The sequence below is a fragment of the Onychostoma macrolepis genome, chromosome 22 (assembly GCF_012432095.1).
Source record: "Onychostoma macrolepis isolate SWU-2019 chromosome 22, ASM1243209v1, whole genome shotgun sequence".
NCBI lineage: Eukaryota > Metazoa > Chordata > Actinopteri > Cypriniformes > Cyprinidae > Onychostoma > Onychostoma macrolepis.
Window position 1 is genome coordinate 33,508,947 of NC_081176.1, and position 25,673 is coordinate 33,534,619.

The window sequence follows — 25,673 nt, forward strand, 5'->3', positions numbered from 1 at the left end:
GGTATTGTAAAATATTGTGAATAAGTGTGGGAAATGAAATGTTCTTGCTTACAGGAGCAGTAGAGTACTGCCCGCCAGAGGCTTTGTCGTTGCCTAAATACTACGCCGTCCCAGCAAACGTCTGGGCTCTGGGCATTACGCTGTATTTGATGGTGAACATGCGGCTGCCTTTTTCCCAAGTCCAGGAAATATTGAAAGCCTCTCCTAATTCTTGGAAGTCCAGCGTATCCATCGGTGAGGAAACAGATGCCATGCTAATGTTTCCATATACCTTAAATTATCAGAAGGTATTTTTCATACATGTCTTGACTAACTCCAAACTTTCACAGCATGCCGTGATCTGATTGGCCGGTGTCTGAAACGCAATCAAGCGAAGCGGCCAACTTTAGAGCAGATCTTACGGCACCCGTGGTTCAAAAGACGGCTCTAGAATGAAGGCAGGTGTGGGATTCAGATGTAAGGTAATCATTCTCCACGGAGGTCAAATACTGTTGTATTTTTCAATTATAAATTATTCAGTACTGAACTGACCGCAGGCCACTTTAATGTTCTGGTCCTATTATAAACAACATGGTAATATAATAATATGACTCGGCTGAAGAACACTGGACTAGATAGGAAACAAGAGACAAAAATGATTCCAAATTTTCTGGAGACCATGAACCCGAACAGACCTCTAAAGGACCAGTGTGGCCATTTCTAAAAAATGTAAATAACTTTATAATGGAACAGAGGAGTCAGCTTTGCAATATTTCAAAGGCAAATTCTTTTTCAAACACATTTCCTGGTCTCGGTCTGGCCCGGTGTTATTTGCTGTGAATGGCACTGAATTGGTCTTGATTTTCACATATGAATGCAGCGCTTCCAGGTTCTTCAGTCAAGTAGCTTTTAATGATGGACATAATCAGCGCTGCGTCTCTAATGATCTGTTAAGCTTTACATTTACATTGGCATTGCATTTAGTAATTTAGCAGATGTAATAAAAAGAAAACAATAGAAAAAAAGTAAAAAGTAATAAAAAAAGTAATAAAAAGAAAACAAGTAGATAGAATAGAAAAAGAATAGAGAGTGCTAATGTTAGAGGGTCATTTTTATAATAAATAAAAAGAAAACAAGTAAATAGAATAGAAATAGAATAGAGATTGCTAGAGTTTGAGGCTCATTTTTATAATAAATAAAAAGAAAACAAGTAGTTAGAATATGAAGATAATAGAGAGTGCTAGACTTAGAGGGTTAAGATTTAAATAAAATAATACAAGTAGATAGAGTAGAATAGCGGGTGCTTTATAATATATAATGTGTAATAATTTATTAAAAATTATCAATAAAATTATTAATTTGATTAATACAATTTATTATAATGAAGTGATTTCTATGTGTGTGTGTGTTTTTTAAATAATAAATAAAAATAAGTTATTTTTAAACATGTGTCTGGTTGTTGAATACACATCCACACATTATATAATGCTACACTTCTAAATCCTGAGAAATTATCCATAAAAGTAAAATACCCAACAAGTGATATGGCTATTTATTTATGCGTTAAAAACACTTAACAACACAAATAGTGATATATATAGAAAGAATTTAAGAGGTTTTGATGGTAAACGTTACATTACACATCGTGTTACATCAGACGGTCATGTGCTTGTTTTTTTTTTTAAATAGCAAAATATCAAAAAAATAAATTAGTTAAATGCACGTAAGTATACACACAAATACATTACTTTTATACACATTTTATGCTTCACAAGAAAGTTTTTTTTTTGCATTCTTTTTGCAAATGTAATAATTTTGCTTGGATATGAAGTCCTTCAACAGTCAGTCAGAAGCAGCTGAGACTGCAGCTGAACTCCATTAAGAACTTTTGCAGCCTCTTCAAGATGACTGGAAAATAAAGTCAACACAAAGTCTATAAAGTGAGGATGTTTTAAACATAATAGCATTAATCGTTTTGTTTTTTTATTATTACCAAATAAAGGTAGTGTTTAGTGTACACACTCTTTCTCTTTCAAATGGTTTCTGAGGTAATTTTAAAGTTTTTTTAAGGAAAGTTCACAGATGAGAATTAAGGGTAAATCAAGCTTGACTGAAAATAATAAAAACCTAAGCAGATTGTAGACTTTTTGAGCAATGTTGCCGTCAATGGGCAACCAGGTGATACTCGGGTCCATGATCGATCTAAAGTACGCAGATAGAAATGTGTTACCCATTCTCAGTGGGAAAGTTGCCTGGCAAAATTGCTCAAATATTTGTCCCATGTATCATCGGCCTTAAATTTCATTTTGTTTTGAGTAAAATGTGTCCTCTCCCTGTGATATTCATCCAAAAATAATAAACAATGTGACAAAACAGATATGAAAACCAATGTGTTCAGCTTATTGTCTGGAAGTTAGTAGTTAACTTTTTATTTTTTTTAAAGATTCACACATATTTAGTAGACAGCTTAATATTTTACTTTCGATTCATAAACGTATCTGACGTCTGAGGTTGTTAATGTTTTTGGCCTGATCGTCACAAGACTGTGAGGCATGTGATATTGATCAGACTATTAAGCACATTCAGCGTTGTGTAGCAAATATAGATTATTAACTATGTCACATATATGTTTTTCCTTCAGAGGGCGCTTTCTGGCTCAGAAGCCGAGTCCTCCATTGGGCTGCATTCAAATCTCTAGACGATTTTTGTCTTATGTAAAACATTCGAACATGATCACTATAATCGTTTAAAACTATAAATAAATAATAATTAACTCCTGGCATACAAATTCAAATCCGCCCCATCAATCTTTATAAATTGATTTTTTTTTTTTAATTCTTGTTTACCAGATTAAACTAACCAGCGCAGAGAAAAGTAACAGCTGTCTCGTGACCACGCTAAAGCATATTCGATGCTTCAAAACAATTTATTATTACCTAAATACTGACACAGAGAAATGTAAACAGCAACCGAATTAAAAATACACAGTGACTAGTTAAAACAGCTAAATGGATATTTAGACCGACCGCACCTGACCAATCAGAGGCCGCTTCCGGGCCGCCAAACCACGCCTACTTTAAATCCCAGAGTCGTGCGTGTTGTTCCTCCGTCTCGTGTTGTTTGTTTACGCAGCTCTTCCGCGGTTCTCCGCAGACATGTAGACAGCAGAGATGGTGCACGTCTACAACTGCCATCCGCTGGCGTCCCAGCACATCGTCGCGGCGGAGCAGGAGCCGGCGCTGGTGTGCTGCGGCGGCGGGGCGCTGTTCGTGGTGAGCTCCGGCGGCTGTAAGGTCGAGGCGTACAGCCTGCAGCGGGAGGGATGTCCGCTCATCTGCCGCTTCAGCTGCATGGGCTCCGTGCTCAGCATCCGCCACAGCGCCGTGGGTCAGTCCAGCTCGGGAACATCAGCCTTTAAGTCTATAGCACGGTTGTAAAAGTGCCACGGTCCCTTTTGAAATAGGAGGACACTTTAGCATACTTTAAAAAAGAGTGTTTACCAAGTACATTATACACTTTTAAAGTGAATGTAGTGTTTTCGGGCAGTTAACTGCATGCTATTTGCAAGTAAATTAACACGTATTATAGTTTAAATCTATATTAGATGCAATTAGCTAAATTTTAAAGTGCTTTTTGACCCACTTAAGCAGAAATCTTTAGATTTAAATTCGTAATTATTTTGTCTTGCCTATGTGACCCTGGACCACAACACCAGCCATAAGGGTCAATTTTTTGAAATTGAGATGTATGCATCATCTCAAAGCTAATAAGCTCTCCATTGATGTATGGTTTGTTAGATCGGACGATATTTGGCTGAGATACAACTATTTGAAAATCTGAGGGTGCAAAAAATCAAAATATTGAGAAAATCACCTTTAAAATTGTCCAAATGAAATTCTTAGCAATGCATATTACTAATCAAAAATTAAGTTTTGATATATTTACAGTAGGAAATTTACAACATATTTTCATGCAACATGATCTTTACTCAATATCCTAATGATTTTTGGCATAAAAGAAAATGGATAATTTTGACCCATATTAGTCAATATTGTTGGCTATTGCTATAAATATACCCCAGCGACTTATGACTGCTTTTGTGCTCCAGGGTCACATATGGTTAAAGTACTGCAAATCACTTGAAATATAATGCCAAATAACATACTACAGTTACAAATTATAATCAAGTACTTTACATGTGGTTTAGTATGTTGTCAAAATAAGTGTACTTCTTTAAAGCATGACAAAAGATGATTGAAATGTAATGATTTAAAATGTACTTAAAGTAAAACTGTTAATTTAACAATATTACAAAATGCACTTAACTCTTTTCCCCGCCAGCGTTTTTGAAAAAAGTTGCCAGCCACCGGCTACATTTTTGCTGATTTTCACTAAAATTTCATGGCCCCCAGAATATTCTATTGTATGAATATCTGAACATGCAACACTTAAAATAAAGATCAGAGCCTCTACTTTAAAAAAAAAAGAGATTTTTTTTTTTTTTATGAACACTTGAATGCAGGTAAGTTTCATAAAAAAAAGCAACATTTTGAAAATTGCATTTTTATCAAATACTACATCCATCAGCACCGCCAAAGCTTGCAAAGTCCTTTAACACTTCCTGGATCTACATTTCACTCGGTAGCATTAGGCAGTTTTCATTTATATGCGGTTTATTGTTGATGATTGCATTATTTTTCAGATGCATATGCTTAGATACGAGATCGCTTGTTTCTGCGTCTTTCTCGCCTGTGTTTTTGATCGGCACATTCGAGACTCATTCAGGAGATGAATATTAAAGCGCCTGCTAGCGTATAACAGTGAAAACATGGAAAATTCTGTGTTTGGCGGAGAAAGAGTTAAGTGCGTTAAGAAACATAGTCATGATAGTGTGCTCTCTTTAACATGTTTAATGTGTTATTATCATGGTACATATCCAAATAATGGTGATTCTTTATGGCACTCTCTTTCCTACAGTAAGTGTGCGATCATGTAGTTGTTTTTTGGAGTCAGTGGATTCTGACTTGCGTTTGGCTGTGTTTTTTTTTTTTTAGGGGACTACTTAGTCACCATAGAGGAGAAGAACAAGGCCACTTACCTCAGGGCCTACACTAACTGGAGGTACCAGGCTGCTGAGAAGACTCGTGTTGGGGTGCGTCTGTTGGGTCACCTCCTGCGGGGCTCGTCCTTCCATGGGACTCCCAAAGAGCAGATGGAGATTATTGAGATCCCTCTGTTTGAGCCGCCGCTGTGTATGGCATGCTGCAGTCTTACCGGTGAGAACCTGAGCACTGAAAACACAAACACAACTGAAAAAATGCCTACTGTTTATGTATTCTGTGTTTTGGAGACGTGTCTCATTCCAGTCCTTAGTTTCCTGTGGTGTGAATCTGTGGTGTGTGGCACGTGAGCAAAATACTTCATCTGCTAAACATTGGGACACTGATGACTCCATTTCCTCATGATTTTAATTATCAATGATAATTTTCAATTACACATCAGAACTGATATTCCAGTGTGATATGTGTATCATACACATGTTGGAGACGAAAATATATTTTAATGTTTTAAAAAATATCTTCTGCTCACAAAGGCTGCATTGATTTGATAACAATTCATTAAAATTGTGAAATATAATATACTTTAAAATAACTGTTTTCTATTTGAGTATAGTAAAAGCTGATTTTTCAGCATTATAACTCCAGTCTTCAGTGTCACATGATCCTTCAGAAATCACTCTAATATACTGATTTACTGCATAAGAAGCATTTCTGATTATTATCAATGTTGAAAACAGCTGTCGTGCATGATATTATTGTGGAAGCCATAATTTTTTCGGAATTCTTTGATGAATAGAAAGTTTTAAAAAAGCATTTATTTGAAATAGAATTATTTCTTAGTGTTAGAAATGTCTTTACTGTCACTTTTGATTAGTGCTGTCAAACGATTAATCGCATCCAAAATGAAAGTTTTTGTTTACATAATATGTGTGTGTGCACTGTGTATATTTATTATGTACATTTAAATGCAGACACATGCATGCATATATTTTGAAAATATTTCCTTTAATTCTTATAGTTCACTCTGCACATTGAACTAAGATAGAAACATAAAATGCACACTTCACTCCATTAATTCTCACATCATAATTGAGTCCTCCTGCGAAACTTTGACAGGTGATCTTCTAGTGGGCTGTGCTAAGAGTTTGGTGGTCTTCAGTCTGAAGCGTCAGACGCTGAGCGAGCAGCTCTCTGTGCTGGACTTTGAGAGAGTGCTGATTCTTCATATCCAGGGCTGGAGCCCGTCTCAGGTGGCCTTCTGTGCTGGATACATAGCACTTCAAACAGAGCTGGAGGTCCTGGTGGTAAAGCTCACCCCGCAGCAGAAGAGCAGCCAGGCTGCAGAGGAGCACACACAGCTTTCTGAAGATATCATGACTGAAACCAGCTTAGATGAAGATGCAGGTATTACTAACACAAAAAGTCAAGATGCAGGCTGTGTGCGTACTATGCTGGTAGGGTTGGGCGATATAGCAGTAGACTCAATTAACCGGTAGAAATTTTGGACTATCACGGTTACATGCTCATGTGACTTTGCTGTGCTATGTGGTCACGAAAATTATTTTTATTTATTTGCGACTGCTCTAATTTGCGCTGCGCTTGGTATATTGCATTGGTCAATATATAAATGAGATGTTGCATCTGTGTTCTTAATTTGTGCATTGTTAGTTAATCACACGCAGAAATTTCCACACCTGTCGGCGCTGTTTTGGAATTGCATTTTGCATTGCGCTTTAGTAAAACTGGCCAATAAAATCCAATAGATCACTCGTTCTTTGAGTGTGCGAGCACGATCAATGACTGTTTCCGCTCGCTCCCCGCAGTCTGATTGGTCTGCACTCCTTCGCTAATCTTATACAGGTGCTGGTCATATAATTAGAATATCATCAAAAAGTTGATTTATTTCACTAATTCCATTCCAAAAGTGACACTTGTATATTATATTCATTCATTACACACAGACTGATATATTTCAAATGTTTATTTCTTTTAATTTTGATGATTAGAGCTTACAGCTCATGAAAGTCAAAAATCAGTATCTCAAAATATTAGAATATTACTTAAGACCAATACAAAGAAAGGATTTTTAGAAATCTTGGCCAACTGAAAAGTATGAAAATGAAAAGTATGAGCATGTACAGCACTCAATACTTAGTTGGGGCTCCTTTTGCCTGAATTACTGCAGCAATGCGGCGTGGCATGGAGTCGATCAGTCTGTGGCACTGCTCAGGTGTTATGAGAGCCCAGGTTGCTCTGATAGTGGCCTTCAGCTCATCTGCATTGTTGGATCTGGTGTCTCTCATCTTCCTCTTGACAATACCCCATAGATTCTCTATGGGGTTCAGGTCAGGCGAGTTTCCTGGCCAATCAAGCACAGTAACACTATGGTCATTGAACCAGCTTTTGGTACCTTTGGCAGTGTGGGCAGGTGCCAAGTCCTGCTGGAAAATGAAATCAGCATCTCCATAAAGCTTGTCAGCAGAAGGAAGCATGAAGTGCTCTAAAATTTTCTGGTAGATGGCTGCGTTGACTGTGGACATCAGAAAACACAGTGGACCAACACCAGCAGATGACATGGCAGCCCAAATCATCACTGACTCTGGAAACTTCACACTGGACTTCAAGCAACATGGATTCTGTGCCTCTCCTCTCTTCCTTCAGACTCTGGGACCTTGATTTCCAAATAAAATTTACTTTCATCTGAAAAGAGGACTTTAGACCACTGAGAGCCCAGGTTGCTCTGATAGTGGCCTTCAGCTCATCTGCATTGTTGGATCTGGTGTCTCTCATCTTCCTCTTGACAATACCCCATAGATTCTCTATGGGGTTCAGGTCAGGCGAGTTTCCTGGCCAATCAAGCACAGTAACACTATGGTCATTGAACCAGCTTTTGGTACCTTTGGCAGTGTGGGCAGGTGCCAAGTCCTGCTGGAAAATGAAATCAGCATCTCCATAAAGCTTGTCAGCAGAAGGAAGCATGAAGTGCTCTAAAATTTTCTGGTAGATGGCTGCGTTGACTGTGGACATCAGAAAACACAGTGGACCAACACCAGCAGATGACATGGCAGCCCAAATCATCACAGACTGTGGAAACTTCACACTGGACTTCAAGCAACATGGATTCTGTGCCTCTCCTCTCTTCCTTCAGACTCTGGGACCTTGATTTCCAAATAAAATTTACTTTCATCTGAAAAGAGGACTTTAGACCACTGAGAGCCCAGGTTGCTCTGATAGTGGCCTTCAGCTCATCTGCATTGTTGGATCTGGTGTCTCTCATCTTCCTCTTGACAATACCCCATAGATTCTCTATGGGGTTCAGGTCAGGCGAGTTTCCTGGCCAATCAAGCACAGTAACACTATGGTCATTGAACCAGCTTTTGGTACCTTTGGCAGTGTGGGCAGGTGCCAAGTCCTGCTGGAAAATGAAATCAGCATCTCCATAAAGCTTGTCAGCAGAAGGAAGCATGAAGTGCTCTAAAATTTTCTGGTAGATGGCTGCGTTGACTGTGGACATCAGAAAACACAGTGGACCAACACCAGCAGATGACATGGCAGCCCAAATCATCACAGACTGTGGAAACTTCACACTGGACTTCAAGCAACATGGATTCTGTGCCTCTCCACTCTTCCTTCAGACTCTGGGACCTTGATTTCCAAATAAAATTTACTTTCATCTGAAAAGAGGACTTTGGACCACTGAGCAACAGTCCAGTTCTTTTTCTCCACAGCCCAGGTAAGATGCTTCTGACGTTGTCTCTGGTTCAGAAGTGGCTTGGTAGCCCTTTTCCTGAAGACGTCTGAGCGTGGTGACTCTTGATGCACTGACTCCAGCTTCAGTTCTCTCCTTGTGAAGCTCTACCAAGTGTTTGAATCGGCTTTGCTTGACTGTATTCTCAAGCTTGCGGTCATCCCTGTTGCTTGTGCACCTTTTCCTACCCAAATTCTTCCTTTCAGTCAACTTTGCATTTAATATGCTTTGATACAGCACTCTGTAAACAGCCACACCTTTCAGTAATGACCTTCTGTGACTTACCCTCTTTGTGGAGGGAGTCAATGTTCGTCTTCTGGATCATTGCCAAGTCAGCAGTCTTCCCCATTATTGTGGTTTCAAAGAACAAGAGATACCCAGAATTTATACTGTAGGGATGGTCATTTATTCAAACTCAAATGTAAATATTCTAATATTTTGAGATACTGATTTTTGACTTTCATGAGCTGTAAGCTCTAATCATCAAAATTAAAAGAAATAAACATTTGAAATATATCAGTCTGTGTGTAATGAATGAATATAATATACAAGTTTCACTTTTTGAATGGAATAAATCAACTTTTTGATGATATTCTAATTATATGACCAGCACCTGTAGTGCACCAGTGAATACCATTTACCTATAGAGGGACTACAAACTCAAATCAACACAAATAAATGTTAAATAAAACATACATTTAAATAAAGAAATATATTTTAAGGAAAATTAAATGCAATGCTTAAATTCAACGAACACAAACAAATAAAAGGCTCCTACAGCACAGGAGTTATTTTTGCCACTTTATAGGCCTTGAACAGTTAAATGCACAACATGCATGTGTCAAAATGCCCATCTTTGTCAGTATCCTCACAAACACAGTAATTTGAGTCTTAAATGTAAGCAAACAGCTGAGAAAGAAAACACATGTAACAGTAAATCGGATGCGGGCAGCTCTTAAAGTGACGGCAGTCTAATATTCCTGCTGTCTGTCATTCTGTCTGTCTGTTAATCAAACAACAAAAGAGAGAAAATCTCTCGCTGCTCTTAACTAAATCACTTTTGTATTTTAATAAGAAGAAATATATATTTAGTTTACACAGTGAAGAATATGCAATGTTTTCATATATTCAATGTAGCATTTCTTATTTATTTGTTCTACTGTAGTTTTTTGTCCTATTGCTTGTAATTAGTTCTTATTCTGTTTAATTGCTGACTGTTTACTTGTCTTCAGTGAGCTTCATTTTTTTTAAATATTATTCAAGCTAATATTAGTTTTTTGTGATATTTGATACTGGTGACAATAATTATGTAATTTCTATGGTATCAAAAGTTTTGATATTATAACCTTATTAAAAGCAAAAATTACTATATTGTTATATATCGTTATTGTAAAATAAAATTACTCATTTCGTGATATAAGATTTTGGTCATATTGCCCACACCTTTATGCTGGTTTTTAAAATTTACATCATGAACAGTTGTATAAAATAAATATATATTTCTTAGAAATGACAAAAGAGGGATTCAGCCCCCTCCATGAGCAAGAGGACTTCTTTCTGTTCCCAAAGCATCAGGAGATGTTGGGCAATGAAGCACAGGAGTGTGGCGTCTCTTTAGTTCTGGAGTGGACTGGTATGGAGGCAGAGAGCCGAGGGGACATCAGCGTGGTCTACGTCTTATTCAGGTATAGTGAACAGCTTTAGAAAACGATCTGCTTTCTGAATGTGCCGTGTTTGTTTGTCAGACGTCACCTCTCTAGTTTGTCCTGTCTAGGAGGTTTGCGCCTGATTTCTTTCAAGGATGCAGCGTTGAGGAGACGCACTTGCATTCCCTACAGCTCCACCCCATGTTTACTAGTAAGTGAACACTGTGTGTGCTACATTCGCTCCCGCAAACCCTTCTGCTTTGGACTGAATGGTTTCCTGCTGCTGTCTGAACAGGTAAACCGGAAGAAGCCTCCATCTCCAAAGGTGGGGAACCTACTTGTATGTTTGTTTTCTTCTCCTTGCCGAACACTGGCTACATGTACAGCTTGAAGAACACAGTGGAGCTCGTGTCCACCTACCAGTACCCAGAAAAGGCCCATCAGGCTGTGCTCAGTGACCAGTTCCTCTACGTCATTACCAGGTAGGATGGGCAAAGTCTCGCTGTCCACAGTACACACACAGCACTTCCAGACATAGGAACCGTTGAACTGCTATAAATGGCTGTCTGTGGGTGCTGTGAGTTTCTGTAGTGGTTTTTAGTTAAAATGGTCTTTTGTCATTAAAAAACATTGATATATTTTTGAAGTAACCAGTATTGTATTATGGTATTATTCCATAGTTTACTAGAGTTCTTAATTTTGACTGGCCAAATGTTGGCATTTATATTTAAATATTTGTACTGAAGTAATTTATAACATTTTAAGTAAAATTTGAATTAAAAAGGTTAAAAAAATAAAATTTTGTGGTTATGTTTGCTGTAGGAATGCTCTCCAGTGTTTTACTGTCAGATGCAGTGCAGTAGCGGCTCGGGTCGATGACCCATACATCGACACCACCATGAAGGTAAATCAACTTATCATGGGTTTCCTGTTTTTGTATAATTTTCTCTTATTTCACACCTGTGACATTCCTTAATTCTCAGCAGCAACTTGGTGCTGCTTTTAAAATCATGTGACATGCGAAATTATACAACCCGAATTCCGGAAATGTTGGGACGTTTTTTTTAAATTTGAATAAAATGAAAACTAAAAGACTTTCAAATCACATGAGCCAATGCTTTATTCACAATAGAACATAGATAACATAACAAATGTTTAAACTGAGAAATTCTGCAATTTTATGCACAAAATGAGCTCATTTCAAATTTGAAGTCCATTATTCCACAGAAATCACTTTGAAAACATGCAGCATTCTGTTGATGATCAAAGTGGTAAATTTGAAATACTTCGAATCAGAAAAGCTTATCAATCCTCCACAAGACCCTTAAATCATAGCAGTGATTTCTGCATGTTCAGGAACTACTAATATTGTCAATATCCTATTAGGCCTGTCCACCCTTCACGATGGAGGTGTGCGCTCTGAGGATCCAGCTCTTCATCGGGCTAAAGATTCTCTGTCAGGACGGAAATCATATAGCTCTCCTGACCGCGGCAGATGTGGACAGCAAAGAGGACACAGAGAGACCAGCACGCAAAAACACGTATGTGTGTGTGTTCAAAGTCACTGCAATTAAACACATGTATATGCTGATTGCTAAAAATCCTTAAGAAATTTTTCTCATACAGTTTGAATTGAATTAGAATTAATGATGCTGTTTGGTTTTGTAGATGTATGGTAGTGTCTTATGTAAATATGTGCTGTGTAAATGGCCTGTAACTCTTATTGTAGTGAATCGAGGGAACACAGAACCCTGACAGGCATTTTAGTAGCTGTAGGTCTAGAGCCGTCCTCAACGCCAACACTGGAAAGCCTTCTGTCCAGGTCCTTCCTGTAAGTTAGCGAGTAACATGATCCTAACAGTGGACCGGTCTGAAAAAAAAAAAACCCTAAAATTCCCCCTAACCCACTCTGAGTGTTACCTGCATGCGGTTACTCATATTTCATCTAACATCTCAGTTTTGTTTCAGATATATTGTCATCGTAAATAAAATGCAAAGTTTTCACTGCAGGTCGAGGATTCCTCTAATTTAGAGAACACTTTAATGTATAACTGAATTTAACCAACCACAGCTAAACTAATCCCACAACCCGTTTCAGTCTAGCATTTTAACAAGTAATTAATTGTTGCAGAAATGGTTTTTTGGTATTTTTGTAAAGAAGTAACCTATTACTAGGGTTGGGTATTGTTTGAATTTTATCAATTCCGATTCGGATTCTGCTTATCAATTCCGATTCTTATTGATTCCCATCTTCGATTCCAGTTTGGTTAAAAAAAAAAAAAATGAAGTCAAACATTTAGATATCAAACATATTTATTTTGTGTCTCTTTTTGCAAAACATTTAATTGCTGCTGAATACCATGAATAAAAATCAGCCGGCTACATAAAAACTGGACTCGATTAAGAGTTGTTTGTGTGCAAAATTTGTTTAACCCTCAAAGGCCGAGACAGCCACCTGCGGCTAAAAATAACTATTGTTCTTATAAATGTTGAATAACTTTTGAACCGCTTATCCTATCTTAATGCTTTAGCAGAGATTCTCCGCTTTTCGGAGATATCACATTTGTCTCAATTGGATATTCAGAGGCTCTGTAGGGTACGTGATTACGTCATCACATTTTGACAACATTGATTCGTCAGAAGAAACCAATGCATTTCGTCCCTCTGAGCCAAACAGGAACGATTGTTGAGGCTTAGTCCCACCTCCCGTGCCCAGATTGGTTCAAACTGTCACATATTCAACCAATAAACATAAGTTTTGGTCTTTTGAACAATTGTTTAGCAAGTTTCTTTGGAAATCTGTGCAAACGCAAAGTGAAAGTAAAGTGTGTCATGCGTGCATGAAAACAAACACATAATAACACATTTGCATAAGAGCACTCTCTGAAAAAGCCCAGAAAAACACAGGACAGAGCACTTTGGCATAAAACAGACCAAAAACAAGGATGAAAAAGTGGTACATATCGGATAAAGCAATGGAATTTAGGTATTTGCGTCAAAAATCGATTCTGACACAGAGTGCAGCCAGCGGATCGATCCATTTGGCTGTTATATTATGTAAATAATACTTATATAGTTCATCATTTGCACTATTTTTTTCTGTTGCGCACTGTATATTTTGTTATTATGTAACACAGTTTCTATTTTCTTTACTCCCTAAATGTTTTTTTGGACACATCTATATTGTTAGTAAAGTAAATAGACCTGTTTTTCACTGAAAAGCGCCTATAACAATATTGTAATAAATGGCTATAACTTGCTTTGTTATATGTTATGTAGAAAAATTTTTATTTGCAAGTGTAAAACACACAGATGCAACTTTTTAAAGAAAAATTCCAAACTCTAGGAGTTTTTGATTGAGTACACAGTAAAAAAAACACCCATTGCTTGCGTTTGTCTTAAAATTCTTGAAACTTCAAGTTCTCCTGTTTATAATGATATATGGCACTTGATGCTGACTGCTAGAATAGATGTGAAAAAACAAAGAAAAGTACAGGCGTGTCAGGTGCCCCAAAAATGGAGGTTATAGTTCTCTCACAATTCTGAAGAAAAAATATATTAGACAGCTAAAACATAATCTCATGGAATTATGAATGGCATGATTTAGTGACTCAAGATTTACTTGTTTCATTAATGGATGAATCAGTGTTTTTAAGTCTTTTGAATAAATGATTCAAATCAATTTTTAACAGCCACTTTTCGCCAGCTAAAAATAAAAGTTGCCCACACAGGAATTGATAGGTGGAACTGAAATTTAAATTTTACAACAGGTATCCGATTCCTGACCTTAAGTTTCCGATTTTGGAATTGGAAATGATTTTCGATTCCCAACCCTATCTATTACTGACACACTAGAGCAGTGTACGTGGACTAAAGGTGCGGTCATATTTGCAAAATGTTGAAATCTGTGAAAATTTTGTGTGCAAAAAGGTCAATTGTGTAGTGTTGTATGAAGCACAGCTCACACTTATAAATCAAGCAACTTTCAGATTTGCACAACCAGTTGCAAAATCTGCATTGGGAAATCTTTTGGTAAATGTAACAGTAAATGTGGCCGCATCTTAACTCAAGGGAACACGAACAGTAAATGCAATTGTGCACTTGTGATCTGTGACTCTTATCGTGTTCTTCTACGCTCCTCAGATCCAGGAAGACGTCTGTCTGCAAACCCACAGAGCCGGCTGACAGCGGTCACGGCTGGAACCTCTACGTCATCACTTCTGTGTCCACACTGCAGCTCTACAGTGAAATAGTACTGTATCTTCAGCTGTCATATCAAGACAATTTGATTCAGTTATCACTAACCATTTTAGAGCCAGACTATGGTAGAGGTCCTATGTTTAATTCTGGCCAAGAACTGCCCACATAGACAGGAAAAGAGTGTCTGACTCATGTGAAAAGCATCAGACAGAGCTGGGTAGTAACTGATTACATAATCAGATTCCAAAAATTACTCCTAGATAGATTATATTACATTTTAAAATGCTCATAATCAGATAACAGTTACCTTTTTATAGATTACATATTATTCACATGATGGCAGTAATTAGTCATAATTTATTGATTCACTTCAAATGTTTTCTTCAAGTCAAGTCAAGTCACCTTTATTTATATAGCGCTTTTACAATACAGATTGTGTCAAAGCACTTAACAGTATCAAATTGGAGGATAGAGTGTCAGTAATGTATAATGATAAGATTAAACACTCAATTTTCAGTTAAAGGCATTTCATTATTGAATTCAGAGATGTCATTGTCTAGCTCAGTTTAGTTTAAATAGTATCTGTGCAATCAAATCGGCGATAATCGCTAGAAATTAAGTGTCCCCAACTGAGCAAGCCAGTCTTCTTTCTAAATGATCCTACCTAGTTATATAACGTTTGGAAAACCCTGCTCTTATGTAAGGTTTAATGCATTTCACCATGTTGATAGCAAAGAATTGTATATAGTTTCTTTCTCTTTGTTTTTTATAGATTTTTTTTTTTTTTGTCAGTATGGTACACAAGAATCCCATTTAAGTCTGTGATAAACAAGTTAGATCAAAAGTAATCAGAAAGTAGTCAGACTACATTACCTAATATCTGTAATGCATATTGTGTTACTAACTACAGCTTTCATCTTGTAATTTGTAATCAGTAATAGATTTCAAATGATGAATATTCTGCCCAGCACTGGCGACAGACAACAGTGTTTTCTTATGTGACAGTTATGAATTGACAAATCTGAAATCAGTTATGGTGCAATTATGATAATGTACAGGAAAATTTAAAAAAAAAGTATAACATTTAACTGACACTAACTGACAGATGCCTGCTTGTTGCCTTAAACGTGCTCACAGCATATATAGGGCCAGTTTTACTAACAGCTTGCGTCAGCACAAACCATCATTTGGCATTAAATGATACTGTCAGGATTTACTAAAGATGCGCAGTGACGAATTAGCGCTGAAAAGGCGTGGACACAGTTATTTTTGCGCCTGACGTTATTGAATATGTATTTGTAGGAGTTTCTCTTTCAGACACAAAAGTTATGGAGGAGAGTATTCAAATGAATCACGCAACGAGATTTACTAACGTTTACGCTAGTCAAATTACTGGCGTTTGCGCCATTATTTAACGCCCAAAGAAAGCATGTTTTAAACTATTTTGCGCTTGAAATGGCTGCATTTGTTGTTGCTGGAGGAGTCACAGCAGAGAACAGAGAGGATATAGTAGAAGGGAGAGGATTTTTTCCACACGTATTAATTTATTTGGAATGCAGAAGAACACATTGGTCCTCATTCATGAAACACAAGCAGAACTAATTTTCATGTAAATCCGTTCTGTAGTAAACTTTCGAATTCATGAAAATGTTCGTATTTTCAAAATGTTAGTTGGTACGAAAGAAATGTATACCTGCTCCCTACTAGGTGTAAATGGTGTGTAAAATATTCTGTGTTCTTTTTGGCAAATAATGACACTGAATTTTGCCATAATAACTACATAAGTTTGTTTGCCCTTACCCTCTTTTTGATTTTATTTATTTTTTTAATTTTTTATGTAACTGTAAATCACAGTGCTCATCACTGTCACTGTTTACGGGTAGGACAAATATCGACCAACCATCCTACTGGTTCAACAACTGCCTACAACAATGGAGAAGTCAATATTACTGGTTACTGCTTTTTTATTTTTAGTAAAATTCTTAAAAATGAGATACTAGTAATACGTTGCCGCCGTGGATATTCCAAATCATAGCAACTAAAGCATCTCAGCTGGAAAAATGCTGTGCCACCAAAACGTTTTCAAGCGCCACCAGCTGGTCGTTTTCAGAGCGCCTGACATTTTTTCAGCTGGCTAAAATCTCTTTGGTGGACACACGTTATTGAATATTTGAAGAGTTCAGATGCAAAAGCCTCTAAGTGACGTCTGAAATTTTCATCTAAAATTAGTATTTTTATCAGGCTCCTATGTTTAGGTTCAGTAAATTTATTCTAATGGCAATGTATAGGTCCTTTTCTATGCAATTAAAGTGAAATAACTAAACATAAATATGTTATGATAAACGTGATAAATATGTTATGAGCCTGATAAAAATGCTAATTTTAGATGAAAATTTCAGATGGCACTTAGAGGCTTTTGCATCTGAACTCTTCATTTATTGTTAGGCGTATGGAATTGGAATTCATTAACATACACGTGCTTAACTATCAAACCAAACGTTTGTGAATCCGGAGGAGAGTTTTCGGGGAAGGTCCGTTTTACGCGCAGATTACTCAGAATTGACTCGTATATTTACACATGTTTCATGAATGAGGCCCATTATCCAAATGCGTCATTACGCTAATTTGTTCTGTGCTTGGTAGATTGCATTGGTCAATATGTAAATGAGATGTTGCGTCTGTGTTCTTTAATGTGCGCGTTGTTAGTAAATCACATGCAGACATTTTCATGCCCATCGACGCTGTTTTGGAATTGTACTCTCGCACTAATTTGCCCTGCTTAGTAAAATTGGCCCTTAGTTAGTTCATTCTTAACATACAGTTGTTTTGATTTTATTATTAATATGTTATTTGCTGTTACCTGCTGCATCAGGTGGAGTACAGTAAGCGATACGAGCAGTCGAGCCCGTCGTCTCAGAGCTGCATTCACCTGCTGAGCGAGGGTCACCTGCTGCTGCGGACCGCGCTGCTACAGCAGGACTGTGAGTCTGCCGAGAGAGCGCAGCTGCAGGAGGCCTTTCAGGAGAGCTGCGCTCACTTAGGAGACTGCTTCAGCAGGTCAGCTGCGTCTCATGGTCACCCGATCTGTCATCAGTAACTGCCAATATCATTCTTAGATTTCATGTTTGCTTTGCAGGTTTGATAAGAAGGACTGTCATTTGGCTCTTCCATACTATAAGATGTCTGGCCTCACTGTGACTGAAGTTATCAAGAGGAATATGTCCATGAGCAGCGTCTCAAATGGTTATGGCAAAGGATTTATCTTCTTCCTGAAGCATTCGATCTATGAGGAAACCATGGAGGAGCTTAGCAAGGTACCAAAGAAAATGCCGGTGCCTCACAGATGAAAATTTTAGATATAGTGGTCAACAAGTATGGGGTCAATTCAGGGTCAGAAATTAATGAGGGCTTGTGGCAAAAATGCCCCATTAGTTGAAGCCAAAGGGGCAAAAAATGCCCCTGCACAATTAAACAAAGTATTACGGCTGTCGCGATTAAAATTAAATGTGAATATGAAATAAGTGTCAATTTGCAGGATTACATTTAGATTCGCTCGCACTACTGTGTCAGATTGATTTTACATGCAGTTTTGTGCAGCGTTGAGCCTTGTAACCAACCTTGTAACGCATTTCTGTCGAAGTTAGGAGTGTTTTGGCCAATCAGAGGTGCTTGAAAACTCCAGAGCTGTGTTAAGTGTGCACGCTCGCTAATTCCCTCATCTTAAACAACACAGTGCATAAACTATGTAAAAAGGCTAATAACCGCCATGCTTGTCTGTGAAGCCAGAATGTGACGTGCCCAAAACACAGACACAAAGCAAAAACATTTTTACATTGTTTTCTATATTGATATTATTAATCATTATTACAGTATAAAGAGCTATAATCTACAATAATGATTTTTGTCATAATATTGCAGCCCTATGAGCTCCTGTTTTTTTTACTTTATGCATAATTTAGATACAATTTTAAACAGTCTATTGTTATTGACAGCAGTTTAAAGACTGATTAAATGAATTGGGTAAATTTAAGTATTTGACATTAAAGACAACATACTATTCTAATTATAATAATAGGGTGATTATAAAAATTACCCTCACAAATGTAAAAAATACCCCTGGAAATCAAATTTAGGGGGCAAATATTGCCCCTTAATGGAAAAGTTTCTTTCTGATCCTGAGTCAGTGTAATGTTAAAATGCATTTCACTTATGTCAAATGAGATTAAATTAAATTAATGATTATTATACATATTTATTTAGAGTTTGCATGTCAGGTAGGCAGGTTATGCAAATGCAAATATAGAAATTAAGATAATCTCAAAATGGCCTGTTACTGTCTGATACGGTGCTTTCAAACAGGGGTCTCCAAGGTATAATTATCAAATTTATATATATATATATATATATATATATATATATATATATATATATATATATATATGTATATATATATATATATATATATATATATATATATATATATATATATATATATATATATATATATATATATATGTGTATATATATATATACACACACACACACACACACACATTTTTAAACGTGTATACCTCTGACAGTGGGTAGAAAAGATAAACTGTCAACTTAATGCAACGTAAATAGTTTCCAGATAATACTTTAATTCTCTGCTTTAGTGTATTAAAGCATAAATAAACCACTTATTTAATTTTGGGTGGAAAAGTTGTCTTTAAAAAATTGCAAAGAAATGTTCTTTATTATATCACGCTCTGTGTTTCTCTCATAGTGTAAATGGGCCATTGTACACAAAAATATACATTTTATATTTTAGTAAGGAAGTCCCTCAGAAGGGTTCTGAGTTTTAAAACTTTGAAAACCCATAGTGTGATATAAAAGAGAAGGTGCGAGGAGTCTAAATTATTTTAACATATTGCCACAGATGCTGTTGATTGAGCTTAACTTGTACTGCACCTGGAATATATTCATTTATTTAAATTTAGGCTGAAATTAGAGTCAAACTGCACTTCTTCATTCATTCATTCATTATTCAAATCTGTTTAATTATGACGTGCAAATTTGCCTGTAAAACAGTTGTGTCTGTGCTGTAGGACGTGGCTGATAAAGTCCTGGAGATCTTCAGTGTGGCTGAACCTTCTCAGCTTCCTCATGTGGTGAGCAGTCCATCCATGCTGAACGCTGATCCTGACAGCGCCGTGACCCACCTGAGACAGCTGGAGGCCAGCGGCGCCCCCTCCATCACCCTGTCCCTGTGTATGGCCTCCCTGGCCCTGCGCAAGGGTGACCTGCACAGCTACAGGCAGCAGATGGACCGCCACGCTGAGGTCTGTCATCAGGAATCCATGCCTTATATCCATTACATCGATTTCGGCCTCCAACGATTGTGAAAATACAGTAATTGAGATAAGATGATTATTCCGCCCCTTTCCAGCGGTGCGCATTCGCTCCTCCATAAAAGCCCAATTTCACGTGCAAAATCATGTAAACGTGACTTTTGCAAAATGGGATGTGCTTGATTTATTGAACTGTATTAGATTTATTCATGTTTTTAAAAGAGAACATAAGCTGCTTCTCAGGAAGATAACGTTATATGCGCTCCGAGACGGAGCAGAAGACCGACATGTAAAGTCATCTTTTAGCTCAAGCTGCACGCCTAAACTGTCAAATTCATAAAAAAATTGTGTCAAAATGCAGCGCTTAGTGATTACTCATGTAAACCTTCGTCGGTCATGTAATAAATGAACACAAACAGTTGAGAATGAAAATACACGTGTAACGGTAAATTGGATCCGTGCGGCTCTTAAAGTGACAGCAGTCTAATATTCCTGCTGCGACTGTGTGCTTAATATTAATCAAACAACAAAAGAAAAATTCAAAATCACACACTGCTCTTGACTGAAGGACTTTTGTAGCTTTAATAAGAAACAAAGAAAGTATAATTCTTACAGTGAAGACTATGCTGTTTTATTTTACATTTGATTATTCATTTCTGTTAACTGAATACTTGAGACTTGCATAAAAAAAACTTAAAGGTCCCCTGAAATGCTTTGAAACAAGCAGTGTTATTCTGTGTTGACGTCATTTTAACTGAAACAGGAAGACAGGCAATAATATGATTTTTGCCATAATCGAGCAGCCCCAATCTGAACGGCTGAAAGCATATCTGTTCACTGCCGTCTACAGATGCTGCAAGTGTACGGCTTCATAGAGGAGCCCAAGCTGCTGCTGCATGGCAGAGGGAAGGCCGTGCTGCCCACCATACTGGCCCAGCATCTGCGCGACACACAGGAGGGTCTGCTGGTGGCGGCGGTCGTGGCGCTGCACGAGAACTGCAAGATCAGACTGGAGGAGGCCGATCTCTTCTTCCAGGTGCACGCAGCACACAGGGAGACATGTGTGTTTGTTTGTGTGTGTGTGTGTGTGTGTGTGTGTGTGTGTCTGTCGTTCTCATATCCGTGTGTTTACATCTCTCTCTCAGGAGAAACATATTTTATTGAAATGTCCCAGTTTTAATGCAAGTACAACACATTTTTTTTTTTTTTTTTTTTTTTTTATGAAGTACACTCACACAAGTATGGAAGCCCATTTCCGCCACTGAATAAAAAATATAAAAGGTAATTGTGACTTTTTGGTACCTTGCTTTTTTTGCGACTCACAATTCGGACTTTTTTTCTCAATTGCAAGTTTACCCTTTTTCTTACAAGTTTACTGACTTTTTTCTCAGAATTGTGAGATATAAACTCGCAATTGCAAGAAAAAAGTCAGAATCGCAAGATAAATATTTGCTTTTGCGAGGAAAAAAAGTCAGAATTGCAAGTTTTTATCTTGCGATTCTTGACTTAATTTCTCAGAATTGCGAGTTTAATATCACGCAATGACTTAATTTCTCAGAATTGCGAGTTTAATATCACAGCGACTTTATTTCTCACAATTGCGAGTATTATATCATGCAATTCTGAGAAAAAAAAAGTCAAATTGTGAGATGAAAAAGTCTCAATAACCTTTTTATTTTATTTTATTTTAATATTTTTTTTCAGTGGTGGAAATATAAAGTCCATATACTTTTTTACCAGAAAGATTTTACCAGAAAAGGTTTTAGATTTTTATTAAATGTTCATTTTAAAAACTTGTATAATTTTAACTGCTGTGTTTTTGTGTTTACTCGGTTTTTATTTTGTGTTGATGTAACTCAGTTTTTTGCCATGAAGATAGATGACTTGGCAATAAAATAAATAACTACTACTCTCTCTCAGGAGCTGTGTAAGAATAGTGTGGAGGCTGACAGCAGTCCTCAGTTACTGGTGGATTTCTGGGAGGCTCTGTTAGTAGCGTCCTCTCATGAATCCATCATCCAGGAGCTGCTGTTTCGTCTCACTTCCGTCTATATTGACCGTATAACACGCAGAGATCGCTCTGGCGTCAAAGCCCTCAAAACAGCAGAGGATCTGGTGAGTGAGATAATGCACCCTAACAGGGCAGGTGTTAAGAGTGGTTGGTTGCAAGTTTCTAGGTGATTACTAGAGTGTTGCAGGTGTTTGCTAAGGCAGGAGTTTTCTAACTGGGGTCCGATGACCACCAGGGGGCAGCAACTGAATGCTGGGGGATCTGTGGAAAAGTTTAGAGAAAAAATGTAAAAATTAATAGATAATAAATCAATCAATCAATAAATAAATAACTTTTTATAAAAATAATAAAAAAAAGTAATTACTTATATATATATATATATATATGTATATGTATGTGTGTGTGTGTTTTACATATTACAGCATAATTAAAAGTTCAAATGCAAGTTAAACGTTAAAAAGCCCATTAGTGTTTGTTATACTATCTGTTGCTGATTTTTTTTTATCATTGTTTATGTGAAAATTGTCTGATCACAGTAATAGTACACATCTCCTCAGTAAGACATGATTTGATCAAGTCTGTAACACAAATGGTGCAGGAGACTGCCGTTTAGTACCCAAAGTAAAAATCCAGTTTAAACAAGGTTTTCAAATCAAATATGAGCTCAAGCAGTAGTTATTCTTGCCTTCGCAAACACAGCTAATTAAGAAAACACAGACTTTAAGCTAAATTAGGTATAAAAACTGTCATGTTCCTTAATCTTTTAAGTTTAAAATCTATTAAATGTTTCTTCATGTCCAGATAAACTCCTGCTCTCATTATGGGATGTTGTATCCATGGGTGAGCATCTTGACTCCTGTCCAGTTCAACATCACACATGACGATCAGGAGGACCTGCACAAACTTCAGGTGTGTACTGATATATTTCTCTTTTTCTGGCAAGCCATATCATTAAATGATGCAAATGAATATCAAGGACCTCTAGGAAGTGCAGTAAAAGGTCTAGTTTAACCTCAGCTCAGCAGATAATTTCTGGACACTGCTTTAAAAGGACAGTTCGCCCCAAAAATGTCAAATCTGTCCTGGTGTCCCTGTCGAATTCTTTCTTATGTGGAACACAATAAAATATATTTTGTTTACTGCTAGTGTTCAGATAAAGTGGTGTATAGTTAGTGCATGTGTCACTCTCTCCTCTCTGTGTGCAGTCTCTGCTGTGCGGCCCAACGCTGGAGGTCTCGTCCATCATGCCTCTGCTGGAGCAGCTGTCCGACTCTGACAGCACCGGTCTCAGTGTGCATGTGCTCTGCGCCACTAAACTGGGCCAACACAAGACATCCATCGACAGACTGCTAGACAGATGCCCGCAAGCCATCATCTCCTACGCCAAGCATGAGCTACAGAACGACAAGCTGGTAACAGACTTCACTGCTCTAGAGATGAGGCTTCTTACCCTGATAGCAAGCAACCATTGAATCAATGTTAAAAATTGTTGAATTGTCAATGTTAATTGCATTGAATCAAAATCACTTTTGCACCTGCAATTAATGTTGAAAAAATATTGAAATTTCAACAAAGCACCATTATTGTGATCAGTGTTTGCTTTAGTTGGGCTCTTGACTCTTGTACATTAATGTTAGGTTTTCATTGTCACTTGTAACAATGTGCTAAAATACATTTGTTGAGGCAGTAAAAACTAAGATCCATTGGGATCAGTTGATGGTGATTGTAATCATTGTGAGGTTATTTAAATAACTGCTCACAAATGTGTTGTGTTTTTTATGTGTGATACTTCAGTGTGAGATTAGAGCAGTGGCATAGCGATCATACTTCTATGAATTAACAGAAAACACACACAAAACAAAAACTCATTAAATTGCTGAATCAATTAGACATCAAGACATCAGAATTTTATGCTGAAATGCATGCTGGGTATCAACATAGTATAAAACTCATTCATGACTCCCAGCATGCATTGCAGTTAATCTGTCTATCTGAATTAGTTTGATGATTGTCACCATTGTTGAGGTTTGTATAATGAGTGTTAATGTCTAAATCTCTCTGTATGTTTTGCCACAGCATCTTTGCATTTGTGAAACAGAACATTCACATCAGTAATGAAAGATCAACTTCAACACTTTTTAATATTTTTTTTTCTCAACTTATATTACAGCTTGACACCCATCACAAAAAAGAATCCACTCCAATTTAACTTTAAAACATCTCTTTTTTTATTAATGCATACAGTAAGTGTTTATATTGAAACACTATTGTAAGCGCAGAAAGATAATGAACTTAATGAGAAGTAAGAGTGAAGAGCCCAACTAAAGCAAACACTGATCACAATAATGGTGCTTTGTTGAAATTTCAACATTTTTTGAACATTAATTGAGGGTGCAAAAGTGATATTAATTCAGTGCCATTAACACTGACAAATCAACTATTTTTAACATTGATTCAATGGTTTTCACCTGCTCCTTGCTATCTGGGTAATATGTGTGCACTGCGTTCTCAGTGTTACTGGCCAAAATGGAAATAAAATGAATGAAAATCTTTAGAGGTTTGAAATCAGAGGTGACTTGACACATTTTTTTTTGTCTTCACTGGCTGCTAATTCATTTCTCATAACTACTCTCTCTCCAGTCTCTGTGGTGGCAGAAGCTTTTCCCTGAGGTGTGTGACAGGATAAGGACAACAGGAAATGACAACACCGTCCTCCTCTCGGCACTCAAAGGTAGCTGTTTTATGCTTCTGCACTAGGGCTGCACGATATATCGCATGCGTATCCACGTTCATTATCAGCATGGTTTTGCGCAGCTTGTCAGTGAACAACGGCTCTGTGTGGTAAATGCAGCTCCATGTGAAATCACGCACATGATGGAAATTACCGCTGATTACAGAACCGGCTTTACTGACAAGATACGCATTAAATATCGCATGCAATATATCGTGCAGCCCTATTCTGCACACGAGTGAATGAATTTTGCTGCTTATGAAAACATTGTCTTTTCTTTCACAGAAGCTCTGGTTGTGGCGGCCAAGGAGCTGAACCCACTGGACTTCCTGGACTTGTTGCCGGATGATGGAACTGCTCATTTCTTCCTGCCACATCTACTGGAATGCAGCCAATGAAATCTCACCACATTTTAGCATTTATTTTAGACAATCGGTGAATCAACACTAAATCTGTTCAAAGACAAGATCTGGATCTACACTCTTCCTGCTGCTTTGAATGCTGATAGCCAAACAATAATTAGTTCATCTCATTAGTCGTGTGTGACTGCTGTGAACATGATCTGATCAGAAGTACGTGTTACAATCATTCATATAGACTGGAACATACTCTCCTTATTATCAGAACAAATATAGACTATAAAATATATTCTGACAAATACAGACTACAAAATATAATATATATATATATATATATATATACACACATGCATGACATTATGTACAATTATTAAATTAAGTGTGGTTTTTTTTTGGATTGTATTTGTGTGCACATTACCCATAATGCAGCTGTCATCTCATTTCATCTGATATTTCAGAATGAACATTATAAAGTGTCCTTTTTATTATTATTATTATTAAATTACATTCAAATACAGAATCTTGTGTGCAGCTGATTTTGTAAATATTTTTTTCCGTGTGTATTTATATTTTAAAGCTACAGTAACAAAATACATGCCTTCCTTTTAC

The 25,673-nt window shown here is 37.1% G+C and overlaps 1 protein-coding gene across 2 annotated transcripts; it reads left to right on the top strand.

Moving 5' to 3' along the window:
- The first annotated feature begins 3,043 nt into the window (after positions 1–3,043).
- On the top strand, positions 3,044–25,584 carry hps3 (HPS3 biogenesis of lysosomal organelles complex 2 subunit 1). 2 transcript variants are annotated; one of them, XM_058760259.1, is made up of 19 exons: positions 3,044–3,366; positions 5,034–5,255; positions 6,156–6,443; positions 10,295–10,472; positions 10,562–10,644; positions 10,729–10,915; positions 11,256–11,337; positions 11,820–11,974; positions 12,163–12,264; positions 14,577–14,685; positions 17,506–17,690; positions 17,770–17,947; positions 19,721–19,954; positions 20,814–20,999; positions 21,884–22,078; positions 22,776–22,883; positions 23,180–23,386; positions 24,615–24,705; positions 24,991–25,584. In XM_058760259.1, the coding sequence occupies exons 1-19, from the start codon at positions 3,150–3,152 to the stop codon at positions 25,101–25,103; spliced, it is 3,120 nt and encodes a 1,039-aa protein (XP_058616242.1). In that variant the 5' UTR covers positions 3,044–3,149; the 3' UTR covers positions 25,104–25,584. The 2 variants fall into 2 exon arrangements, with proteins under 2 accessions (XP_058616242.1, XP_058616243.1); XM_058760260.1 differs by lacking the exon at positions 12,163–12,264 and having other exon boundaries at positions 3,045–3,366.
- Positions 25,585–25,673: the final 89 nt, after the last annotated feature.

Bases quoted from the DNA above. Each gene is read 5' to 3' on its own strand.
- hps3 (XM_058760259.1), top strand. From the start codon at position 3,150: ATGGTGCACGTCTACAACTGCCATCCGCTGGCGTCCCAGCACATCGTC. The intron at 6,444-10,294 runs GTATTACTAACA...TATATTTCTTAG, and splicing joins CAGCTTAGATGAAGATGCAG to AAATGACAAAAGAGGGATTC. The intron at 24,706-24,990 runs GTAGCTGTTTTA...TTTCTTTCACAG, and splicing joins CCTCCTCTCGGCACTCAAAG to AAGCTCTGGTTGTGGCGGCC.